Genomic DNA, 19,033 nt, shown 5'->3' on the forward strand with positions numbered 1-19,033 from the left:
CAGATGAGGTAACTGAGGCACGGTGAAGCGAAGTGACTTGCTCAAGGTCACACGACAGACAAGTGACGGAGCCGGGCTCTATCTATTCTCAGTGCTCGCTGCATAGAGGCAGCGCTCAAAACACGCTAGTGTTTGCCTCAATAATAATAATAATCATGGTTAGGTGTTTACAGGCTGTAAACTTGTTGTGGGCAGGGAATGTGTCTGTTGATTTTTATGTTGTACTCTCCCAAGCACTTAGTATAGTGCTCTACACAAAGTAAGTGCTCAATAAATACAACTGAATGACTGTGGCAGGTTCTGTCCTAAAGGCTGGGGTATTCATTCATTCATTCATTCATTCATTCATTCATTCAATCGTATTTATTGAGCGCAGAACCCCCGACCTCTGACTCCCAAGCCCGTGCTCCTTCCACTGAGCCACGCTGCTTCTCCATAATTATGGTATTTGTTAAGCGCTTACTATGTGCCATGCACTATTCCAAGCCTCTCCCCCTCGTCCCCCTCTCCATCCCCCCCCATCTTACCTCCTTCCCTTCCCCAGAGCACCTGTATATATGTATATATACTTGTACATATTTATTACTCTATTTATTTATTTATTTTACTTGTACATATCTATTCTATTTATTTTATTTTGTTAGTATGTTTGGTTTTGTTCTCTGTCTCCCCCTTTTAGACCGTGAGCCCGCTGTTGGGTAGGGACTGTCTCTCTATGTTGCCAACTTGCACTTCCCAAGCGCTTAGTACAGTGCTCTGCACACAGTAAGCGCTCAATAAATACGATCGATGATGATGATGTGGTAGATACAAGGTAATCAGGTTGTCCCACATGGAGCTCACAGTCATAATCCACCACATGTCTGCGGTGTGACCTTGGGTAAGTCACTTAACTTCTCTGTGCCTCAGTTACCTCATCTGTAAAATGAGGATGAAGACCGTGAGACCTACGTGGGACAACCTGATCACCTTGTATCCCCCCAGCACTTAGAACAGTGTTTTGCACATAGTAAGCGCTTAACAAATGTCATCATTATTATTACAATCCCCATTTTACAGATGAGGTAATTGAGGCACAGAGAAGCATCATGGCTAAGTGGAAAGAGCATGGGCTTTGGAGTCAGAGGTCATGGGTTCAAATCCCGGCTCCGCCAATTGTAAGCTGTGTGACTTTGGGCAAGTCACTTAACTTCTCTGTGCCTCAGTTCCCTCATCTGTAAAGTGGAGATGAAGACTGTGAGCCCCCCCACTTGGGACAACCTGATCACCTTGTAACCTCCCCAGAGCTTAGAACAGTGCTTTGCACATAGTAAGCGCTTCCCCCTCCTCCCCCTCTCCATCCCCCCCCGCCTTACCTCCTTCCCCTCCCCACAGCACCTGTATATATGTATATATGTTTGTATGGATTTATTACTCTATTTATTTATTTTATTTGTACATATTTATTCTATTTATTTTATTTTGTTAATATGTTTTATTTTGTTGTCTGTCTCGACCTTCTAGACTGTGAGCCCGCGGTTGGGTAGGGACCGTCTCTCTATGTTGCCAACTTGGACTCCCCAAGTGCTTAGTACAGTGCTCTGCACACAGTAAGCGCTCAATAAATACAATTGAATGAATGAATAATAAACGCCATCATTATTAAGTGGTTTGCCCAAAGTCACACAGCTGACAAGTGGTGGAGGTGGGATTAGAATATCTTGTACATATTTACTCTTGTACATGTTTACTATTCTATTTATTTTATCTTGTTAATATGTTTTGTTTTGTTGTCTGTCTCCCCCTTCTAGACTGTGAGCCCGCTGTTGTGTAGGGACTGTCTCTATTTGTTGCTGACTTGAACTTCCCAAGCACTTAGTACAGTGCTCTGCACACAGTAAGTGCTCAATAAATACGACCGAATGAATGATTAAAATCCACAGCCTCTGACTCCCAAGCCCGGGCTCCTTCCACCCAGGTCCTCCTGTCCCTTAGTCAATCAATCAATCAATCGTATTTATTGAGCACTTACTTATTTATTACTTATTATTACCTATTAATAATTATATTAATTATATTTATATAATTATAATGATTATATTAATAATCATTATAATTACTTATTATTACTTATTGAGTGCTTATTGTGCAGAGCACTGTACTAAGCGCTTGGGAAGTACAAGTTGGCAACATATAGAGACAGTCCCTACCCAACAGTGGGCTCACAGTCTAAAAGGGGGAGACACAGAACAAAATCAATCAATCAATCCTATTTATTGAGCGCTTACTGTGTGCAGAGCACTGTACTAAGTGCTTGGGAAGTACAAGTCGGCAACAAAACCAAACATACTAACAAAATAAAATAAAATAAAATAAAATAAATTTTAGTCCTGCGCTTATTCCACTAGCTCAGAACATTAGTCCAGAAAATCTGGAAAACGCTCAGAATCAGGCAGAGAGGATGGAGGGAGGCTCTTCTCCTTTCTCCTCTTTGTGTGAGTCCGCTCTGTCCTAGTTCTAGCCAGAAGAGGATACTTAAGTGGCTCCCCGGCATGCAAGAGAAATCAATCAATCAATCGCATTTATTGAGCGCTTACTGTGTGCAGAGCACTGTACTAAGCACTTGGGAAGTACAAGTTGGCAACATATAGAGACGGTCCCTACCCAACAGTGGGCTCACAGTCTAAAAGGGGGAGACAGAGAACAAAACCAAACATACTAACAAAATAAAATAAATAGAATAGATATGTACAAGTAAAATAAATGAATAAATAGAGTAATAAATATGTACAAACATATATACATATATACAGGGAAGGTCAAGGATTCCGTGGCCGAGGCTCAGAGCTGGGTAAGGTGGGAAGACGGCCCGAGGGAAAGCCCATGGAGCTCGGCCCGGACAACAACACGCTGAGAATGTCAGCTTGTCACAACACGGGGTGGGACACGTGGCCCTCAGGGCCACAGTCAATCCCCGGGAACTGGTTACCTCAGAGTAATGCTGATCGAATTTGTTAAGCGCTTACTATGTGCCAGGCACTGTACTGACCGCTGGAGTGGATGCGAGCAAATCGGGTTGGACACAGTCCCTGTCCCACGTGGGGCTCCCAGGCTCAATCCCCATTTTACAGATGAGGCACAGAGAAGTAAAGCGGCTTGTACAAGGCGCTTAGAACAGTGCTTTGCACATAGTAAGCGCTTAATAAATGCCATTATTATTATTATTATTATTAATCATTAAGGTCTGGTAGCAGACAAATGGGGAAGCAAGGATTAGATCACAAGATCAAGGGCACGTTTTGGAGACCCTGGGGAATCACGGATGCCCACTTGACAGACGGGCTGTTTTAGAGTGGTTTATGCAACGAAACACTGATTTTTCGCGGGGGAAGAAATGTGGTGTGTGCGTCTTCTGTTCCAAAATAACCTGAACCATTTACTTTTTTAATAATAATAATATAATAATAATGATGGCATTTATTAAGCGCTTACTATGTGCACAGCACTGTGCTAAGCAGCGGGAAGGTTACAAGGTGATCAGGTTGTCCCACGGGGGGCTCACAGTCTTAACCCCCATTTTACATATAACCCACTGTATATATGTTTGTACATATTTATTACTCTATTTTACTTGTACATATCTATCCTATTTATTTTATTTTGTTAATATGTTTGGTTTTGTTGTCTGTCTCCCCCTTCTAGACTGTGAGCCCGCTGTTGGGTAGGGACCGTCTCTATGTGTTGCCAACTTGTACTTCCCAAGTGCCTAATACAGTGCTCTGCACACAGTAAGCGCTCAATAAATACGATTGATTGATTGTTTTTATTACTCTATTTTACTTGTACATATCTGTTCTATTTATTTTATTTTGTTAGTATGTTTGGTTTTGTTCTCTGTCTCCCCCTTCTAGACTGTGAGCCCGCTGTTGGGTAGGGACCGTCTCGAGATGTTGCCAACTTGGACTTCCCAAGCGCTCAGTACAGTGCTCTGCACACAGTAAGCGCTCAATAAATACGATTGATGATGATGATGACGGAACCGGGGTCGGGCGGCGGGGAGGGGCGGAATTCATTCATTCATTCAATCGTATTTATTGAGCGCTTACTGTGTGCAGAGCACTGTACTAAGCGCTTGGGAAGTACAAGTCGGTAACAGATAGAGACGGTCCCTACCCAACAACGGGCTCACAGTCTAGAAGGGGGAGACAGACAACAAAACAAAACAAGTAGACAGGCATCGCTAGCATCGAAATGGTCAGTCAGAGATGGGAAGTTCGGCCTCTACTTTGGATTCTTCAAATAAACGCAAAGGACCAGTGCAAACCCCAACTCCGGCTCCTCTCCTTGACAGCCTGGTGTTTATCAGTCTCCCAACAAACCCAAGACAGGCGGGGAGGGGCCAGAGACACAGAGGGTCACACCGGGGAAGGGCTTGTTTATTTCCTTGGTTCCTTGAGAAGCAGCGTGGCTCAGTGGAAAGAGCACGGTCTTTGGAGTCAGAGGTCGTGGGTTCATATCCCGGCTCCGCCAACTGTCAGCTGTGTGACTTTGGGCAAGTCACTTCACGTCTCTGGGCCTCAGTTCCCTCATCTGGAAAATGGGGATTAAGACTGTGAGCCCTCTATGGGGCAACCTGATCGCCTTGTAACCTTCCCAGCGCCTAGAACAGTGCTCTGCACATAGTAAGCACTTAATAAATGCCATTATTATTATTATTATTATTATTATTATTCTCAGTATTTCACTCATTCAGCTGTGCTTCTGACCTGGCCCCAGGTAATGAATAGCCCAGCCTCTTCATTCATTTATTTATTTATTTTATTATTTATTTATTTGTTTATTTATTTTGTTATTTATTTTATTTTGTTAATATGTTTTGTTTTGTTCTCTGTCTCCCCCTTCTAGACTGTGAGCCCACTGTTGGGTAGGGACCATTTCTATATGTTGCCAACTTGTACTTCCCAAGCACTTAGTACAGTGCTCTGCACACAGTAAGCGCTCAATAAATACTATTGATGATGATAAATACGATTGAATGAATGAATGAATAAGCTTACAGTCTAGAGGGGGAGACAGACATGAATATAAATGAATAAATAAACTTGAAGCATGCTGCAGCGCTTAGAACAGTGCTTTGCACATAGTAAGCACTTAATAAATACCATCATCATTATTATTATTATTATTCTCAGTATTTCACTCATTCAGCTGTGCTTCTGACCTGGCCCCAGGTAATGAATAGCCCAGCCTCTTCATTCATTTATTTATTTTATTATTTATTTTATTATTTATTTATTTCTTTATTTATTTTGTTATTTATTTTATTTTGTTAATATGTTTTGTTTTGTTCTCTGCCTCCCCCTTCTAGACTGTGAGCCCGCTGTTGGGTAGGGACCATCTCTATATGTTGCCAACTTGTACTTCCCAAGTACTTAGTACAGTGCTCTGCACACAGTAAGCGCTCAATAAATACGACTGATGATGATAAATACGATTGAATGAATGAATGAATAAGCTTACAGTCTAGAGGGGGAGACAGACATGAATATAAATGAATAAATAAATTTGAAGCACGCTGCAGCGCTTAGAACAGTGCTTTGCACGCAGTAAGCACTTAACAAATGCCATTATTATTATTATTATTATTATTATTATTATTATTAAAGCATTCTTGATTTCTGCTGTACTTCGAGGACCTGTTCAGCAAAAGAGGATAAGTCAGGGAGCCATTTGGCTGATAACTCTTCCAAGAGGCCTTCCCCGACTAAGCCCTTATTTCCTCTTTTTCCACTCCCTTCTGTGTCCCCCTGGCACTTGGATTTGCTCCTTTTATTCCCCCATCCTCAGTCCGACTTACCTACATATCCGTAATTTACTTTTATTTCTGTTAATATCTGTCTCCCTCTGTAAGCTCGTTTGTGGGCAGGGAACATGCCTACCAACTCTGTTATAATAACAATCATATTATTACTGTATTTGTTAAGGGTTCATTATGTAGCGCTGAACTCTCCCGAGTGGCTAGTACAGCGCCCTGCAGACAGTAAGCGCTCAGTAATTTCGACTGATCGATATCTTCAGGCCTCGGCTTGTCTTTCGCTTGGTATGTCCTCTAGACTGTAAGCTCGCTGTGGGCAGGGAATGTGTCTGCTTATTGTTAGAGTGTATCCTCCCAAGCACTTAGTACAGTGCTCTGCACACAGTAAGCGCTCAATAAATACGATTGATTGATTGATTAATTGAATGAATTAAACTTTCAGGAGTCCCCCTTAGACTGGGAGACGGACTAGTTTTCTTGTACTTTTCCCAGTGCTCACCGCAGTGCTTGGCACGTGGTTAGTGCATAATAGATACCACAATTTTATTATCAAGCAAAGATTTTGCTTATGCTTTCTAGGGGAACAGAGCCACAACACAATCATCAGAGAGCAAAATGGGTCAATAACAGGGATGTCTGGGGAGCTAAAATCCCTATGCCAACCTACTGTTTTGAGCTTCCTGGGGAGAGTTTCTCAGTAAGCCGGTTACTATGGAAAACCTAAATCCTGAAAACCACACTGCTAATCCCGAAGAGAAACCAAGTAACGATAATATTAAAAACCCCAGTCTAAAGAGACAAAAGGTCTTGGCAACAAATTTCAGGCACCATTGCTTTTTCTGGATTATTCTCCTTGGGTCTCTCAGCAATCCAAGTATTACAAAGGTTCAAGTGGCAAACATCCCATTTGTGGCTATAAAACCTCTCTCTCCCTCTCTAAGGCACGCCACTTCATCCAATCGGCGAGGACAATGCTGGCCATTAGGTTACGAACCCTTGTTCAGCCCAGAAATGAACCCAACCTTCCCGCGAATTGAACTGTACTTTGGAGAAATCACTCACTGAAATGACAAGAGTTCGGAGAAAGGCACTACAGTTGAAAAAAACCGGAATGTTCTTTCTTAGGAATGTACTTGCGAGGGCGAGGGGGTGCACAGAGTTTAAAAGCATAACAACCTTTTCCTCTGGTTAGCTGGTCCTTTTAAAGTCGGTTTTAACAAGTGCCTAAATCTGGAAATAGGATGGAAAAAGGACCACCGCTCTTCCTCCCTTAATGATTAAAATGGTGATATTTGTTAAGTTTTTACTACGTGCCAAGCACTGTACTAAGTGTCACCGTAAATATGAGAGGTACTTGTTCCCTTAAAAAGCAGTGTGGCCTCGGGGAAAGACTCAGGCCTGAGAGTCGGAGTACCTGGGTTCTAATCCCAGCTCTGCCACTTGTCTGCGGTGTGACCTTGGACGGGTCACTTCACTTCTCCGTGCTTCAGTTACCTCATCTTTAATGGGGAATACGACTGGGAGCCCCACCTGGGACCCTGGACTATGTCCCAACTGATTATCTTGTACGTATAATAATAATAATAATGGCATTTGTTAAGCGCTTACTATGTGCAAAGCACTGTTCTAAGCGCTGGGGGGATACAAGGTGATCAGGTTGTCCCACGTGGGGCTCACAATCTTAATCCCCGTTTTACAGATGAGGGAACTGAGGCTCAGAAAAGTTAAGTGACTTGCCCAAGGTCACACAGCAGACATGTGGCAGAGCCGGGATTCGAACCCATGACCTCTGGCTCCAAAGCCCGGGCTCTTTCCACTGAGCCACGCTGCTTCTCTATCTAGCCCCAGAAGAGTTGAGGGCCTGGCACACAGTCAGGGCTTCACAGATTTCATTTCAAAAGAAAAAGGGATTCACAGCCTAAGTAGGAGGGAGGACAAGGTATTGAATCTCCATCTTATAGATGAGGAAACTGAAGCCATAGAGAAGGTAAATGACTTGCCCAGAGTCACACAGCTGGCAAGTGGTGAGGAGAATTAGAATCCAGGACCTCTGACCCTCTGAAAGTGTTCTTTCCACTAGGTCACACGGCGTCCTACCTTCAAATCCCTACTAAAATCGTATCTCATTCATTCACTCATCCATCCAATTGTACTGAGCGCTTACCTGTGCAGAGCACTGTACTAAACGCTTGGGAGAGCACAATACAATAACAGACACATTCCCTGCCCGCAACGAGCTCCAGGGAGGCCTTCCCTGACAACGCTTCACTTCTCCATCCTATTTGCTCTCCCTTCTACGTAACTTCTGTACCTCATAAGCATTTTGAAATTCATCCCGACCTAAGCTCACATCACTCTAAGCATTTCGATTTTTGTTCTGACGCTTTTGACACCTATCCACATGTTTTGTTTTGTTGTCTGTCTCCCCCTTCCAGACTGTGAGCCCGTTGTTGGGTAGGGACCATCTATATTTTGCCGACATGTACTTCCCAAGCGCTTAGTACAGTGCTCTGCACACAGTAAGCGCTCAATAAATACGATTGAATGAATGAATCCCACTCTCAGGCCCACAGCACTTTTGTACCATCGCTTTATTCCCCCATCCGACTGTATTTCAACCTCAGTCTCCCCATCTAGACCATAAGCTCGTTATGGGCAGTGAACATGCTCACCAACTTTGCTAAATTGTGCTCTCCCAATTACAATAATAATAATAATAATGATGGCATTTATTAAGCACTTACTATGTTCAAAGCACTGCTCTAAGCGCTGGGGAGGTTACAAGGTGGTCAGGTTGTCCCACGGGGGGCTCACAGTCTTCATCCCCATTTTGCAGATGAGGTAACCGAAGCGCAGAGAAGTTAAGTGACTTGCCCAAAGTCACACAGCACCTGTATATTTGTTTGTACGTATTACTCTATTTATTTATTTTATTTGTACATATTCTATTTATTTTATTTTGTTAATGTTTTGTTTTGTTGTCTGTCTCCCCCTTCTAGACTGTGAGCCCGCTGTTGGGTAGGGACCGTCTCTAGATGTTGCCAACTTGAACTTCCCAAGCGCTTAGTACAGTGCTCTGCACACAGTAAGCGCTCAATAAATACGATTGAATGAATGAATGAATTGGTGGAGCAGGGGCTTGAACCCATGACCTCTGACCTTTGGGCTCCAAACCCATGGGTTTGAACCCGTGACCTTTGGGCTCCAAAGGCTGGGATCTTTCCACTGAGCCACGCATTTGTTCAGCACTTACTCTGGGCCAAGCACTGTTCTAAGCGCTGGGGTAGCTACAAGGTAATCAGTCTGTCCCACGTGGGGCTCACAGTCTTAATCCCCATTTTACAGGTGAGGTAACTGAGGCTCAGAGAAGTGAAGTGGCTTGCCCAAGGTCACAGAGCAGACAAGTGGCCGAGCCGGGATTAGGATTTACGTCCTCTGACTCCCAAGCCCGGTCTCTTTCCACTAAGTCGTAGTACAGTGCCCTGTGCGCAGTAAGCGCTCAATAAATATGACTGACGATTGACTGATCAGATCACGTCTACCAACTCGACTGTACCGAACACTCCCAAGCGCTTAGTACAGTGCTCTGCACCCTGTAAATGCTCAACAAATACCACTGAGCGATAGATATTGGGATCTAGCCAGGATGGCCGTTTATCTAGTTTATCTAGTTTTCTACAGGCCCGGTCTGATTTTCAGCAGGTCGGGAGACAATAATAATAATAATGGCCGGGAGAAAATAATAATAATAATAATAATGGCATTTATTAAGCGGTTACTATGTGCAAAGCACTGTTCTAAGCACTGGGGAGGTTCCAAGGTGATCAGGTTGTCCCACGGGGGTGGGGGCTCACAGTCTTCATCCCCATTTTACAGATGAGGGAACTGAGGCCCAGAGAAATGAAGTAACTTGCCCAAAGTCACATAGCTGACACTTGGCGGAGCCGGGATTTGAACCCATGACCTCGGACTCCAAAGCCCGGGCTCTTTCCACTGAGTCCCGCTACGACTGATGATTGACTGATCGGATCACGTCTACCAACTCGACTGTACCGAACGCTCCCAAGCGCTTAGTACAGTGCTCTGCACCCTGTAAACGCTCAATAAATACCACTGAGCGATGGATACTGGGATCTAGCCAGGATGGCCATTTATCTAGTTTTCTACAGGCCCGGTCTGATTTTCAGCAGGTCGGTTCCTTGTCAGCTTCTGCCCGGGAAGCAAGGGACGGTTGGCAAAGTGTGCCCGGAATTCCGAAGTGCCATCAGTTCCCACCCTAGATATGGACCACTTTGGGATCCCTTAGGCGGGACACAGACCACCCTGGGAGCCATGGTCTGCCCCATGGCACGGGGGTGGGCATGCTTAAAGAGCCGGTGACCCACTGAGAAGCAGCATGGCATAATAATAATAATAATAATAATAATAATGGCATTTATTAAGCGCTTACTATGTCCAAAGCACTGTTCTACGCGCTGGGGAGGTTGGGCAAGTCACTTCACATCTCTGTGCCCCAGTTACCTCATCTGTAAAATGGGGATTAAGACTGTGAGCCCCCCGTGGGACAACCTGATCACCTTGTAAACTCCCCAGCGCTTAGAACGTGCTTTGCACATAGTAAGCGCTTAATAAATGCCATCATCATTATTATTATTAGAACAGTGCTTTGCACATAGAAAGCGCTTAATAAATGCTATCATTATTATTATTATTGTTGTTACAAGGTGATCAGGTTGTCCCTTGGGGGGCTCATAGTCTTAATCCCCATTTTACAGATGAGGTAAGTGAAGCACAGAGAAGTTAAGTGACTTGCCCAAAGTCACACAGCTGACAATTGGCGGAGCTGGGGTTTGAACTCATGACCTCTGACTGCAAAGCCCGGGCTCTTTCCACTGAGCCACGCTGCTTCTCTTAGTGGATAGAGCGCACATCTGGGAGTCAGAAAGTCATGGGTTCCAATCCCGGCTCCACCACTTGTCCGCTGTGTGATCTTGGGTAAGTCACTTCACTTCTCTGTGCCTCAGTCACCTCACCTGTAAAATGGGGACTGAGACTGTGAGCCCTAAGCCCTAAGGGACTGCATCCAACTCGATTTGCTTGTAACCAGCCCATCGTTTAGTACAATGCCTTGCACACTGTAAGCACTTAACAAATAGCATCATTATTATTATTGGGTCTCCTGAGAATGTAGTAAGTGGTGACCTCTTCTAAGGGGTCAGTCAAGTCCCCTTGACTTGAGAAGCAGAGTGGCTCAGTGGAAAGAGCCCGGGCTTTGGAGTCAGAGGTCAGGGGTTCAAATCCCGGCTCCGCCACTTGTCAGCTGTGTGACTTTGGGCAAGTCACTTCACTTCTCTGTGCCTCAGTCCCCTCATCTGTAAAATGGGGATGAAGACTGTGAGCCCCACGTGGGACAACTTAATCACCTTGTATCCTCCCCAGTGCTTAGAACAGTGCTATGCACATAGTAAGCGCTTACCAAACGCCATCGTTATTATTCAGCGCTTAGAACAGGGCTTTGCACATAGTAAGCGCTTAATAAATGCTATTAAAAAAAACAAAAAAACCCTAGTCAGCTTGGATATTGCCTGAGGCACCAACAAGGACTCGGCTAGACAAGGACTTAGCTGAAATTCCAGCTAAGTCTCGTCAAGCCCTTCTTAAGCCACGGCCGGATGGACTATTATTATTTTCCAGAAGCTCAATTAGTCAATCGATGATACTTTAGTGCTTACTGTGTGCAGGGAGCAGCGCTAAGTGCTTGGGAAAATTCAGTAAAACATAGCTGGAAGATACGATCCCTGCCCACAAGGAACTTCCCGTTTAGAGGGGGATGCAGACATAACAATAATAATAATAATAATAATAATAATAATAATAATAATAATAATAATGATAATATTTGTTAAGCGCTTACTATATGTAAAGCACTGTTCTAAGCACTGGGGGGATATAAAGTGATCAGGTTGTCCCACATGGGGTGCGCAGTCTTAATCCCCATTTTCCAGATGAGGTAACTGAGGCCCAGAGAAGTGAAGGCCTTCCCAGACTGAGCCCCTTCCTTCCTCTCCCCCTCGTCCCCCTCTCCATCCCCCCCATCTTACCTCCTTCCCTTCCCCACAGCACCTGTATATATGGATATATGTTTGTACATATTTATTACTCTATTTATTTATTTATTTATTTTACTTGTACATATCTATTCTATTTACTTTATTTTGTTACCATGTTTGGTTTTGTTCTCTGTCTCCCCCTTTTAGACTGTGAGCCCACTGTTGGGTAGGGACTGTCTCTATGTGTTGCCAATTTGTACTTCCCAAGCGCTTAGTACAGTGCTCTGCACATAGTAAGCGCTCAATAAATACGATTGATGATGATGATGATGATGAAGTGACTTGCCCAAAGTCACACAGCTGACAATTGGTGGAGCCGGGATTTGAACCCATGACCTCTGACTCCCAAGCCCGGGCTCTTTCCACTGAGCCACGCTGCTTCTCTAAAGTAGACATCCAAGTAGGGGAAACAGTAGAGGATAAGAATGCTTACCTAAATACTGTGGGGCGAGGGTAGGTGGCACAGTGCTTCTAGACTGTGAGCCCACTGTTGGGCAGGGACCGTCTCTATGTGTCGCCAACTTGCGCTTCCCAAGCGCTTAGTACAGTGCTCTGCACACAGTAAGCGCTCAATAAATACGATTGATTGATTGATTGATTAAGAGGAGCATGACCAAGTTGACAGAAGGGAGAAATAAAGGGCTTAGTCAGGGAAGACCTCCAGGAGATGGGATTTTAGGAGGGTTTTGAAGGTGGGGAGAGTGGTGGGCTACTGAAGTTCAAAGTACATTCCTCCTGCATGTGGCCTTTGGAGGAACTTAGAACCGGCGATCTGAATTGTTTAAAACATCCAAATGTATTCCTTAGTTCCCCTTCCCTCTTGGCCACACACAAACACACTCCTTCCCGCCTAACCCCGATCCCGAGAAACCTCTTTGTCCCATTTAAAGTCCAAGACCAACCAATGAATCAACAAGGGGAAGCAGGGAGCAGCTAATTAAGAACTTAACATTTGGATTTCATCTCTCAGGATATGAACTGTTTGAGAACAGTCTATTCTAAGCTCTACTGCGTGCCCTTATCTCCAGTCCCCGCGCTCCAATTATAGCGACGATTTACAATTCGCTTCCTTTTCTACCCTTTCGACTGTTTACAAAATGACATAATTTGCTGGAGGAGATTTTTTCCCCCAGGACGGGACAATACGAGAAAAAGAAAGGGCTAGCAAGGGGGAGTGGGAACGGGCCCTTAAGCCAATTCACTCGGCTTACAAAGGAGGGGAGGGACACCTTCAAAATGAGAACATCGAACACACCCTACAAAGCTCAAGTGAAATAACCTAACAGGGAGTCCACAGTCACTTCATATGAGCGATCCGTTTCATCATTTCCGCTACTGATGGGCTTGGGAGTCAGAGGTCATGGGTTCAAATCCTGCCTCCGCCACTCGTCAGCTGGGTGACCTTACTATACTTTACTATACATATAGTATATGTACTTTATATAGTATATATACTATATATATATATATATATATATATACTGTATATAGTACTTTACATATAGTATAGACCTCATCTGTAAAAATGGGGATTAAGACAGTGAGCCCCCCGCGGGACAACCTGATCACCTTGTAACCTCCCCAGCGCTTAGAACAGTGCTTTGCACGCAGTAAGCGCTTAATAAATGCCATCATTATTATTATTGTTATTATTATTTGTCAGCTGTGTGACTTTGGGCAAGTCACAACTTCTCTGTGCCTCAGTTACCTCATCTGTAAAATGGGGATTAAGACTGGGAGCCCCACGTGGGATAACCTGATTACCTTGCATCTACCCCAGGGCACAGAACAGTGCTTGGCACATAATCATCATCATCATCAATCATATTTATTGAGCGCTTACTATGTGCAGAGCACTGTACTAAGCGCTTGGGAAGTACAAATTGGCAACATATAGAGACAGTCCCTACCCAACAGTGGGCTCACAGTCTAAAAGGGGGAGACAGAGAACAAAACCAAACATACTAACAAAATAAAATAAATAGAATAGATATGTACAAGTATAATAAATAAATAAATGAATAAATAGAGTAATAAATATGTACAAACATATATACATATATACAGGTGCCGTGGGGAAGGGAAGGAGGTAAGATGGGGGGGATGGAGAGGGGGATGAGGAGCACATAGTAAGCGCTTAACAAATACCATCATTTTATTTATTATTTTTATTATTATTTAATAATAACTGTGGTATCTGTTAAGCACGTAGCATGTTCCAGGCACTGTTCTAAGCCCTGGGGTCGATACGGGGTAATCAGGGTGGACACAGTCTATGTCCCACATGGGGTTCACAGTCTTAATCCTCATTTTACAGAGGAGGTAACTGAGGCAGAAAGAAGTGAAATGACTTGCCAAGGTCACGCAACAGAAAGGTGATGGAGCTGGGATTAGAACCCGGGTCCTTCTGACTTCCCAGGCCCATATTAATAATAATAATAATAAACATGGCATTTATTAAGCGCTTACTATGTGCAAAGCACTGTTCTAAGCACTGGGGGGGACACAAGGTGATCAGGGTTGTCCCACCGGGGGCTCACAGTCTTCATCCCCATTTTACAGATGAGGTCACTGAGGCTCCAAGAAGTTAAGTGACTTGGCCAAGGTCACATAGCAGACATGGGGTGGCGCCAGGATTCGAACCCATGACTTCTGACTCCAAAGCCCATGCTCTTTCCACTGAGCCACGCTGCTTCTCATTGACATTAACAAATTAGAGGATTCTGTAGGGCCCTGTAAAGCTTGCTTATACAATCTCCATGTTATTTTCCTTATAATCATGACACCCCTCAACCAGCCATAGAAGAGAGAGTGCCTGGGGGGCAGATTGTTTTTATAGTATTTGTTAAATGCTTACTATGTGTCAAGCACTGCTCTAATCACAGGGGTAGATTATAAGTGTAATAATAATAATAATAATAATAATAATAATAATAATAATGACATTTATTAAGCGCTTACTATGTGCAAAGCACTCTTCTAAGAACTGGGGAGGTTACAAGGTGATCAGGTTGTCCCACGGTGGGCTCACAGTCTTAATCCCCATTTTACAGATAAGTAACTGAGGCCCAGAGAAGTGAAGTGACTTGCCCAAAGTCACCCAGCTGACAACTGGCGGAGCCGGGATTTGAACCCATGGCCTCTGACTCCAAAGCCCGGGCTCTTTCCACTGAGCCACGCTGCTTCTCACCCACTCCCATGTTGCCGCACTGTACTTTCCAAGCGCTTAGTACAGTGCTCTGCACAGAGTAAGCGCTCAATAAATACGACTGAATGAATACAGGGCTCAGATTCAAGTAGGAGGGAGAACCGGTGTTGAATCGCCACTTGGCAATTGAGGAAACCGAGACGTTAAGTGACTCGCCCGGGGTCCCCGGCAGGGAAGTGGGGAAGCCGGGATTAGAACTCGGATATTCTAACTTCCAGGTGCTTCTCCTTGATTGCAAAACGATCAGCGGGTTTTCAAGAGTCCCAGACAAATTACCTTGTGATTATAAAAATGCCCATTAATGGAGAACCGATGCCTCCTGATCTTCTGAGCTTCTCCCACCGGGCGGTATTTTGATCTTCTCTGTATCATACAACTTGCATCACTCTTGGTTCTCATCAACTGCGGGGGCTCCTCTTCCCCATTCACCGAATCTGCTGGTTGAAGATGGATGGAGAGATGCATTCAGTCATTCAATCGTACTTATTGAGCGCTTCCTGTGTGCAGAGCACCGTACTAAGCGCTTGGGAATTTGGCAACATATAAAGACGGTCCCTACCCAACAGTGGACTCACAGTCTAGAAGGGGGAGACAGCCAACAAAACTAAACAGATTAACAGAATAAAATAGATAGAATAAATATGTACAAGTAAAATAAATAAATTGGGTGGACAATGGGATCGTTTCAATGATAAATATTACTAGAAGAAATGCAAGAACTGGCTCATGCTGATGTGTTAGACTCAGGGCCGGCCCTGGGAAAAATGCTTAGAAGAATGATGGTTGCCTTCTCTGACGTCCATCTTAATAGCTGCGGACGGATCATCTATTTTCCCCGTTCCTTGTCACGTATTCTACAAGAGTATTTTTTATGGCACTTGCGAAGTGCTTACTATGTGCCAGGCACTGAACTAAGTGCTGCGGTAGATCCAAACTAATCAGGTTGGACCCGGTTCCTGTCACGATCTAAGTAGGAAGGAGAACAGGTGTCGATACTTCCCAAGCGCTTAGTACAGTGCTCTGCACACAGTAAGCGCTCAATAAATACGATTGATTGATTGATTGATTGATTGAATCCCCGTTTGACAGATGAGAAAACTGAAGGTAAATCCCCCTCCCCATCGCTTGGAAGAGGGGGTAAACGTTAGTGGGGACCCTTTCTATTCTTTCACCTCATTCATCATATGCTCCCAGCGGGAAGGGATCTCCTCATCCTACTTGAGAAAGCAGCGTGGCTCAGTGGAAAGAGCCCGGGCTTTGGAGTCAGAGGTCCTGGGTTCAAATCCCAGCTCTGCCAAATGTCAGCTGGGTGACTTGGGGCAAGTCACTTCACTTCTCTGGGCCTCACTTAGCTCATCTGGAAAATGGGGATTAAAACTGTGAGCCCCCCGTGGGACAACCTGATCACCTTGCAACCTCCCCAGCGCTTAGAACAGTGTTTTCCACATAGTAAAGCGCTTAACAAATGCCATCATTATTATTATTATTATTATTATGACTGAGGCGCCCACTGCATCTCGCCCCGGCCTCGTGTTCAGGGCCCCGGTTCCATTCATTTATTTTACTTGTACATATTTATTCTATGTATTTTCTTCTGTTACTATGTTTTGTTAATACATTTTGTTCTCTGGCTCTGTCTCTGTCTCCCCCTTCTAGACTGTGAGAGCACTGTTGGGTAGGACCATGTCTATATGTTGCCCAATTTGTACTTCCAAGTGCTTAGTACAGTGCTCTGCACACAGTAATCAATCAATCAATCAATCAATCGTATTTATTGAGCGCTTGGGAAGTACAATTTGGCAACATATAAAGACGGTCCCTACCCAACAGTGGGCTCCCAGTCTAGAAGGGGGAGACAGAGAACAAAACTGAACAGATTAACAGAATAAAATAGATAGAATAAATAAGTACAAGTAAAATAAATAAATTGGGTGGACAACGGCTTGGGATCGTTTCAATAATAAATACTACTAGAAGAAATGCAAAAATTGGCTAACGCTGATGTGTTAACAGACTAAGCGCTTGGGAAGTACAAGTTGGCAACATATAGAGACAGTCCCTACCCAACAGTGGGCTCACAGTCTAGAAGGGGGAGACAGAGAACAAAACTAAACAGATTAACAGAATCAAATAGATAGAATAAATAAGTACAAGTAAAATAAATAAATTGGGTGGACAATGGCTTGGGATCGTTTCAGTAATAACTACTACTAGAAGAAATGCAGAAATTGGCTCACGCTGATGTGTTAACAGACTAAGCGCTTGGGAAGTACAAGTTGGCAACATATAGAGACAGTCCCTACCCAACAGTGGGCTCACAGTCTAAAAGGGGACTCAATAAATAAGTAAGCACTCAATAAATACGATTGAAGGAATGAATGAATCTGAGCTCCAGTTTTCCCTACTTGCGTCAGGGTTGGGGTCCCGGGGGACGTCCTGGCGCTTCGGGCCCGGCTCCTCGGGGGTCTCTCTGCCTTCTTCGGGGACCAGCTCCTTCCTGAAATGAGACAAGCACACGGCGACGGTTCTTGCTGGAGAGAGCGCGGTACCCCTGCGGCAAAAGCCGGGACGCCCCCCGACTCCCAGCTGCCAGGGACTTTCTCTCCTGGGTGAATGGCTCTTGGATGAGAAGTTTTCCTTGGCTTAGCTCAGTTTTTCTCCACTGTTTCAACAGGAGATCATGTGGCCCAGTGGGAAAAGCAGGGGCCTAGTGCGAGTCGGGAGTCCTGGGTTCCAATCCTCATTGGTCTGCGGTGTGACTTTGGACAAGTCACCGAGCTTGTTTTGTCTTCAGTTTCCTCGTCTATGGAATGGGGAGTTAAATACATGTTCTCCAGCCCCTTACGGCTGTTTGTTAGCCACAGGTGGATCAAATGCTACATTTGATCCGCTTACCTGACACCTGCCCCAGTGCTGAGTGCTCTGCTTGGCATAGAGCAAGTGCCTAATACTGTTATTATCATTATATTCTATATTCTATAAATAGAACATAGAATATATAGAATATATAATGATAATACAATGATAATTACAGTATATATAATATCATTATGTATAACATAATGATAATACTAGCATATATACTGCATATATACTGATATTATCATTATATTACATATAATATTATATATGCTGTTATCATTATATTGTATATAGTATAATAACAGTACATATATCTAATATCATCACATATAATACAATGATAATAATAGCATATATATTATATAATATATAACTGTATATATGCTATAATAATATAATAGCATAATGTATATGCTATTATTATCATTATATTATATGTGATTATATTAGATGTATATATGATATACATATTTAGTATATATATTAGATATATAATACAATGATAATAACAGTATATACAGTAACAGTATATAACAGTATATATCTAATATCATACATAATAACAGTATATATATTATATATAATATGACAACTGTGTATATATATAAATAAATATATACTATATATATATAATACATACTATATATATATATATATAGTATATATTTATATGCTATTGATGCCTGCCTTCTTGTTTTGTTGTCTGTCTCCTCCCACTTCTAGACTGTGAGCTCGTTGTTGGGCAGGGATTGTCTCTATTTGTTGCCGAACTGTACTCTCCAAGTGCTGAGTACAGTGCTCTGCACTCAATAAAAATGAATGAATGGACGATGTGACCTATTTGGACGAAAGTGAAAGAGGAGCTTTCTCTGATTTGTTCATTCAGTTGTATTTATTGAGGGCAAAGCACTGTACTGAGTTCTTGGGAAAGTACACTTTCACAATAAACAGACACATTCCCTGCCCTAAATGTGCGATGGGGAAGTAACATGGCCTTAGTGGACAGAGCATGGGTCTGTTAGGTTTCAAGTCTTGGCTCCGCCACTTGTCTGCTGTGTG

At 43.6% G+C, this 19,033-nt stretch overlaps 1 protein-coding gene across 4 annotated transcripts in view; it reads right to left on the reverse strand.

The window, feature by feature from the left end:
• Window positions 1-19,033, reverse strand: part of RASSF4 (Ras association domain family member 4) — a 134,826-nt gene that overhangs the window by 12,741 nt on the left and 103,052 nt on the right. For 3 of the 4 annotated variants that reach the window (XM_038743837.1, XM_038743836.1, XM_038743834.1), the window contains 2 exons: window positions 17,518-17,609; window positions 15,389-15,549 (listed from right to left, as the gene is read on the reverse strand). In XM_038743837.1, coding sequence (XP_038599765.1) covers window positions 15,389-15,549; window positions 17,518-17,609 — 253 coding nt within the window. The remainder of the gene's footprint in view (window positions 1-15,388; window positions 15,550-17,517; window positions 17,610-19,033) is intronic. The other variant, XM_038743835.1, reaches the window with a different exon arrangement.

Source organism: Tachyglossus aculeatus, chromosome 3 (assembly GCF_015852505.1).
Source record: "Tachyglossus aculeatus isolate mTacAcu1 chromosome 3, mTacAcu1.pri, whole genome shotgun sequence".
NCBI lineage: Eukaryota > Metazoa > Chordata > Mammalia > Monotremata > Tachyglossidae > Tachyglossus > Tachyglossus aculeatus.